This window comes from Haliotis rufescens, unplaced genomic scaffold (assembly GCF_023055435.1).
Source record: "Haliotis rufescens isolate VD_foot unplaced genomic scaffold, xgHalRufe1.0.p SCAF_16, whole genome shotgun sequence".
NCBI classification, from domain to species: Eukaryota; Metazoa; Mollusca; class Gastropoda; order Lepetellida; family Haliotidae; genus Haliotis; species Haliotis rufescens.
The window spans coordinates 13,747,801-13,755,984 of record NW_025963846.1 but is presented as its reverse complement, the minus strand read 5'-3'; the positions used below and the strand labels follow the sequence as shown (position 1 = coordinate 13,755,984).

General features: G+C 40.1%; 1 protein-coding gene across 1 annotated transcript in view; it reads right to left on the bottom strand.

The window, feature by feature from the left end:
• Positions 1-694: 694 nt before the first annotated feature.
• Positions 695-8,184, bottom strand: part of LOC124135977 (ankyrin repeat and BTB/POZ domain-containing protein 1-like) — a 29,234-nt gene continuing 21,744 nt past the window's right edge. Inside the window, exons 10-12 of the mRNA XM_046501715.2 lie at positions 7,724-7,888; positions 6,994-7,194; positions 695-6,330 (exon numbers count right to left, since the gene is read on the bottom strand). Of these exons, the coding sequence (XP_046357671.1) occupies positions 6,124-6,330; positions 6,994-7,194; positions 7,724-7,888 (573 nt within the window). The 3' untranslated portion in view covers positions 695-6,123. The remainder of the gene's footprint in view (positions 6,331-6,993; positions 7,195-7,723; positions 7,889-8,184) is intronic.

The window sequence follows — 8,184 nt, the reverse complement described above, 5'->3', positions numbered from 1 at the left end:
GTCATGTTCAACCAGTTACACATGTTATGTTTGGGATATTTTCTTAGTAAAGCACAAATTCAAATACTTTTTGGGGTTGATCGAACCCACATTTTCAGAGTGAGGCACCTAATCGCCAGCACACAAAGTCAGTGATGTAACCTCACCTTCCGTCTTTTAAACAATTACTCATCACCATGGCCCCAGGTAATTTTCTCAAACCCATTACAAATAGGGCATGGCCAGGAGGTGGAACATAGAAGGGACTTAACTCAAAACTGGTGGCACTATGATAGAGACACAGAATTCCAGCCGAGTTGGTAAGGGTGGAAACTGGACATTTAGAGTCAGTAAACTCCCTTGCCTCGGGAAGATGGAATATAGAAAGGGTTTTGTCGCTTTTATGTGCAAATCCTGCAATCAAATATGCATGCTAGTTACCATGTAGTTTACGAAAAGGATGTCGATTTCGTAAGGCGATTTTGATTTGACTATGCATAGAAATTCCAGCTTAGTTAAGACAAAGGTGGAAACTGGGCTTTTATGTCGGACCTCGTGGTGGGGTAGCCTAGAGCTTAATAAAGCATCCTCTAATCATAAAGGCCCAACTTGGGTATAATGAAGCCCATTTCTGGTATTCCCGTCTGTGATCTTGCCAGAATACTTTTGAAAGTAGCATAAAACCCAACCAAAAAACAAAGAACAAAAGGCAATATTAACTGGTATTTAGACATTTAATAACAGAACCATATATACATATAAAAGTCTTGTAAGAAAATGACATACAACGACAAGACCACCTTTATGGCAAATATAATATAGCAAGCAGCACGTGGTTGACAAGCTGAAGAACAAAAAGATAACAATATCACCATGCGATGCAAGCACTAAAACATGTCAACATCTCTCTCCAACAGGTACTGACAGGAGACAACTCCAGAAACATCACCATACTACTACCCAGACAACTTTGAAATTCTGTAAACAAGGGCTTGAAAACAGCAACCAACATTCCGTACTTAGGCTTAAAACGTGGAACATTTTCAAACATGAATAAAATGTGATGTATTTGTGAAGGCTTCTGGACATGAACCTTGGGATAACAGTTATTGCTGCTTTATGTTATGTTACCATAGTAAACAGTTGAATTGTTTGATAGGCATTACTTAGAAGTTGATGGATGACAAGGTAGATACGATATATGGATGACAACTTCTTTAATACTGTAAAGGCGACTTTTCGGTATGGATCCTTATACTGTTGTCACAGCTACTTTGTCATAGGAATCAGGTATATGATAGAAATTGTTTGTTTTTGATAGATGTAAAGTTGACTTGATATAAAGTCGAAAATCGAGGGACTGAGCTTAAAGTATTGACTTATCCTGTTTGCCACTTATCCAACAAAGTTGTCTCTATCTTTCACACATTCATCGGTAACTATGAACTTACATCTACCAACGGAGTGTTTGCATAAAAACTTCCTTCTCAATACGGGGCGGTCGGGTAGCCTAGTGGTTAAAGCATTCGCTCGTCACGCCGAAGACCCGGGTTCGATTCCCGAAATGGGTACAATGTGTGAAGCCCATTTCTGGTGTCCCCCGCCGTGATATTGCTTGAATATTGCTAAAAGCGGCGTAAAACCATACTCAAGCACTCACTCATTCCTTCTCAATACTAAGTGACGTTGGGGACCAGGGTAATATGTGTTCTAGTTCCAAATTATGGTGAAAAAAGGATGCAGTCAGGACCCAACTAAAAGCATCTAGTTATATTTTTGATTTATCTATTTACTCCCAAACAAGATTTGGCTGTATACCAAATCAGAGTAATGTGAGCTGACTCATTTGATCACCTTTCGGTTTCCGTGTGTATAGTTATACCCCATGTTTCTTATACTACTAAAATAAAGTTAAGGATCACGTGATTATTTCACATTACTATAGTTAATCTGGCATGGCAAGGCAGAATAACTACACTAATGTGAAAGAAATGGGTGATGCTTAACATTTTTGAGTAGTATACAATGACAGATGACATTTTGTGGTTTGATGCTGGAATATGGTCATTTGTCATCATGAGGACCACAAAGGGTAAGTTCATGAGACATCACAGAATACATACGTTTAACATTAATTTAAAAATTAGTGTGTAAAGAGCAATAAGGTTCCTCATTCTGGGGACCATTTCCTGCTGAGGTTGAAAGACATTTTCTCAATGAATCTGAGAGATTATTTGTAACCATCCATACTAGAATGAATTAGATCATCCAACTGCAATTAGCTGACTCCATTGATGCTAGTTAGAGTAGATCATGCAACCAGAATTAGCTGGCTTGGTTTTGATTGTCTTTTTAAAACTTAGGCCTTCAAATGGGCCTGATCCAAGTCACTCTTTAAGCAATTAGACTTCAAGTACTATAACTAAGCAAATATTCATACTGTTATTCAAATAAGACTTTAATTATACATTGGTTTATAAATATAATTATTAAAAATCTTGCTGATTATTGAAAAAAGAGAAATAAAAAATAAAAAAAAAATAAAAAAATTCTGATTTTTTGTTCTCTAAAAGGTTATCAGACGATATGTTGCATATTGTTAATCTTGTATCATTGATATCAGTGTTACTTCTTTATATATACCAAAATGTCGGTAGGAAATGTTGAGTAGTATGTGAGATGCACAATTGTGATTAACACACAAATCTGCATCCAGTGAGATAAAAACAGAAACATTATTTTTTTTTACTTTTCTTTTTTTAAGGGTTGGCGGAATCACCAGTGAAAAAGGGCTTAGTTGTACACAACTTCCCTTGTAGAGCTGGGACTAGTCTTGGGGATATCTGCTGGTATGACTTATGATCACTGCACAAACAGAACAGACCTGCCTGAGTGTTTCAACAACATAACGCAGTCCAATCTATTGCCAATATGAACCAGAGACCCAGGGAATAATAGACAATAAATCAAATTGCCAAAGATACAGCATTATATTTCAAACAAAAAGGGAATAAATTCACCACAGCAAAGCTGAAATTGGAGTCCTGGTAATCTGTGACATCATTGCATTGTAATCTTGTGAGATGTCATAACAGAATATCCCTGCATGTTAGATAGTGACGAAAATATGTTTTTGTTGTTGTTAAATGCTGCACTCAGCAATATTGCAGCTATATGACAGTGGTCTGTAAATAATCGAATCTGGACCAGACAATCCAATGATTGACATCACGAGCATCGATCTACGCAATTGGGATACAATGACATGCATCAACCAAGTCGGCGAACCTGACCACCCGATCCCGTAGGTCGCCTCTTATTTGATTTATGATTTATTGTTCTAAATTTTTAATACTGGTCTGGTTCCAAAAATAATTTGTTGCAGAAAATACTGGAAAGACAACTTTACTCGATGTCCTTAAAAATGTGTTTTGCCCCCTCAAAATTTTAAAAATATTTGTTTGGTTCATACTTCCAGAGAATAAAGTAGTGATCTAAAAATAGCCTTTCTTCAACATAAATTCCCAGGCCCCAAAGAATATTAAATGATGGGTCCCTGGCTACTCGCAGACTAAGGAACCATGATATCGACTGACTAAAACTCAACACAGGAACCACATGATCAGCCCCGAAACACTGCTTCAGGGGAGGTGATCATCATGATAATGCCTTCAAATGCATCACATTATGATAATACAGCATCACCTATGCTTGTGCATAGTATTGCTTCAAACAAGATCCAGACAAGGTTATTAATTCTGCATGATGATATCAAGGTCAAACTGTCTGACAAGGACATTTCCAAACACTGCGCTTGACGAACGGTGCAACATGTACAATTTGTTTATATTCAGGTATAAAATAACATGTTTCAAAACGGTTATAAATAATTCTTGTATAACAAGGTTTAGTTCCCACTATAAAACACCATCAGTAAAAAAACAAACATATATCATGATTATCATGATATACCAATGAGGAACTACGTTGTGTACACCAACTCACCCATACTTGAGCACTATGTACATGTTCAGTTTAAAAAACAAACCCATTTCATCCTGTGGTCTTTATACAACAAAAACCCTGTTTACCAGATAAAGCTATTCCCAGGGAAATCCTCTTGCTATGGCAGCAGGGGTGGATCCAGGAGTGTGAAGAAAATGGATGGTGCACACTACCAAGTCATAGAGTGCACCAACACATATGGGACTGACACATCAGCTGTATGAATAGGGTGACAGGTGCCCCCTTCCCTACTCTGGACCCACCAGCATGCAGTCAGGTGCCTTAACTGTAGGGGATGTTCCCAGACAGGCTGTCCAGATTAACAGGGTTTCACTGTATGCAGGGTCTAAATTTCATCATCTATAAATATCTTATTTCTTCTAATGAGCTACACAACCGAATCTGTTACAAAGTAAATGTCAAATATACATTCACTGTACAATGTACCCAGCATGACATCTCTCTCAGTATTGACCGAGACTTGTTCACTAACAGGGAACTCGACCATTCAAAGCCATCTGTATCGTTGCACAAACTTTTCTAATTATATGCACATTAAACACACTACCAACCGGTACTGTTGCAACTTTATCACATCAAGTCCTGTCTGTTCAGGTATTATTTTGTCAACATAACTTGATCACTTGAAATCAAACACGAGTTTGGAAACAAACAAAAGACTTGTGTTCCCCTGTTACATCAACATTAAAATACATGAACATGATGTGACAATGACAAAATACAGTATACCAACATTGTACCAGGCTACGTCATCACAGGATGACTTCAGTGTAACCTTATGTACCATCTACATCATATACTGGACAAAACAAGTCAGGGATCATGAATATTTTGGGAGATCTTTTTTCACAGTGAAGACTGACAACAATTTCATGGAACTTTACTCAATAAACCACTGCTGTGTCCCAGTAGGTGCATCTTCCTGAGGCACGAGAGTTAACTGACTGTAAAAGTCCAGTTTCCACCGTTGCTGAACTAGGCTGGAATTACTGGGCTCGATCATAGCGCCACCAGTGGCTATTACCAGTTATGTCCCTTCTAAGTCTCCTATGGATGCAAGCCCTTGCCAATATCACAACCCTGGTAATACACCTACTGCGTAAACTGTTCATGCTACAACGTGCTATAGACAAAGTCAGCAGGTCCCAAGCATACGCAATAGGGCTGGGACGAGTCGAAATTCACTACCTGGGTACCCGACCCCCAATATCTGACCCGGGTACCTGCTGTACACCGGCCTTCACATTCATCGACTACATTATTTACATTCAGATCATAAATAAATACTGTATTTTTGTGTGTGTATAAAGCACATTTTCCCAAGAAAATACAACTGATGTTTTTTATCGTTACAGCCAATTAGAATACTCGCGTGACTAACAACGTGTCAGGGTAGTCCAGTGGGTACCTGGTCCTACTCAGGATCCTTCCGACCCGGGTACCCGAGCTACCCGTCCCAGTCCTAATACATAAGTTGATACTACACAAACATGCACCTTGGATAATGACATAAATAGAGGATTAAAAGTGCTGGTTGCATATATCTGTCTCCATATAACACTGTATATTCGTCCATCCAACACGGTGCAATGCTAACACTGCCTATCTCACCATCACCGTCACCTAGGCGATGGTGGATGAAATGCTGCCAGTTGATGTGTGGACATTTCTTGTGGACAGTAACAATCATGTGTGTTGTAATCCCGAACCATGCAAACTATGTATTGATTCATTTGTGTATGGGATGTTTGGTGTAATCAGTATTGTGTATTGGATGTGTATATACATGGTGTTTTTGTGCATTGGATGTCTTTATATGTGGTGGTTTTGGGCATGTGTTTCTGCATACATGAATGTCTATAATGATGGGTGCATGTGTGTTTGCATGCGTGTGTGCATGTGTGTTTGCATGCGTGTGTGCATGAGTATCTGCATGTGTGTCTGCATGTATGTCTATAATGATGGGTGCATGTGTGTTTGCATGCGTGTTTAGCCGGTGTAACTACGACATGTCTATCCCTCCAGATACAGCTTCTCCAGTTGTGTGTGTGCATGTGTGTGTGCATGTGTGTGCATGTGTGTTTGCATGTGTGACTAGCCGGTGTAACCACAGCATGTTTATCCCTCTAGATACAGCTCCTCCAGCAGATCGTCAATCAGCTTCAGCCTCTCGTTGGCCTCCTGCATCTCACTGTACGTCTGTATGAAGTTGGTGATGTAGAAGCGCACCTCGTCGATGATGTCGATGGTGTCCGTCTCGTGGCGCTCCTGGAGATTGGCTGCATCCTCCTTCACTAGTTTGATGAAGTCTTCCTGAGCAATCACCTGGGAGAAACAAGGGGAAACAACAATACAAAATCACTAACATCACTCAGCACAATGAAGCAATAAAAGCCTTGCCCATTCAGTGATCAGCCATTCAGGAAACAGTACCGGTAGTCTGTTAGAGGGGATGCCCATTTTGTTTCAGTTGTTCCAGAAATTGTTTGGTTAGACGATCAAATGCTAATTAATCACTTCCAATTTACCATTCAACCGTAACTTTTTATGTAGTTGGGCACCATCACCGAAGAAATGACAGGAAGATTGAAAGCCAAAGACGCCAACGTTTTTAAAAAGTGCTGGAATCCCACATTTCTTGCAACTTACATCCTTGTTCTTGAACAGCCAATGTGGGCAAGGGTTTACATGTCATGTCATTGTGTTACACCCGATTACACAAAAACCAATGACATTTATGTGTTATGAAGACATCATATTGGCCTTATAGATCACATCAAGCTCTGCCCTCTGAAAGTGCAGCCGTTCCCTCCACGGATGCTGCATAAACTTGATTGTATTCACTATAACTTTCCAAAAGTTTCTAAACTTTGCAGAAATTCTGCTTGAGTTCAGATTTGCCTAAGTCAGATACATGCAATTAGCAAGAGTTTGGCCAAATATGAACCTTTTGTAAACACCCATCAGTCACAAGCAGACAGAACTCACCTCTTCTAAATTTTCTGCAATAAACTCTGCACATTCATTTTCTAACTTCCGTAAACTGAAGAGCCTTGAGGTTCTAAGAATGGTGATGATGTTGTTGATGTCGATGTATTCACCCATGCAGTTGGCGCAGAGTCTCTTCAGCCCTGGCAGAATGTATAGGTCAGCTACACACAGAATGTCATACACGTTCTCTGCAGACAGCTGAAACAGGAAGTGGGGCATGTAGAGGTCAGCTGCACACAGAATGTCATACACGTTCTATGCAGACAGCTGAAAAAGGAAGTGGGGCATGTAGAGGTCAGCTACACACAGGATGTCGTACACGTTCTCTGCAGACAGCTGAAAAAGGAAGTGGGGCATGTAGAGGTCAGCTACACACAGAATGTCATACACGTTCTCTGCAGACAGCTGAAACAGGAAGTGGGGCATGTAGAGGTCAGCTGCACACAGAATGTCATACACGTTCTATGCAGACAGCTGAAACAGGAAGTGGGGCATGTAGAGGTCAGCTACACACAGAATGTCATACACGTTCTCTGCAGACAGCTGAAACAGGAAGTGGGGCATGTAGAGGTCAGCTGCACACAGAATGTCATACACAGTCTATGCAGACAGCTGAAACAGGAAGTGGGGCATGTAGAGGCCAGCTGCACACAGGATGTCAGACAACTGGTATGTTAGTGTAACCACTGGTATGTTCATGTGACTACTGGTATGTCAGTGTGGTTACCTCACAGAGGTCCTGGTACACGTACTGCACCACACGGCCGAACACCTGCGGCGTAATGTTGTGCAGTGTCACTACTGGTATGTCAGTGTTTCCATGCAGAGTTGTCTCCCCAAAGTGATCCTCAATGAGGGCCTTGAAGTAGTCGCTGCGTCCACTTAGAAACACCTGCAACATATACATCACATGATAGTCTTGAGACTGTTTGTATCTCCTTTAGATATACATGATACTCTTTGTATCTCCTTATGTTATACATGATACTCTTTGTATCTCCTTATGTTATACATGATACTCTTTGTATCGCCTTATGTTATACATGGTACTCTTTGTATCTCCTTACGTTATACATGATTCTCTTTGTATCTCCTTACGTTATACATGATTCTCTTTGTATCTCCGTACATTATACATGATACTCTTTGTATCTCCTTACGTTATACATCATACTATATGTATCTCCT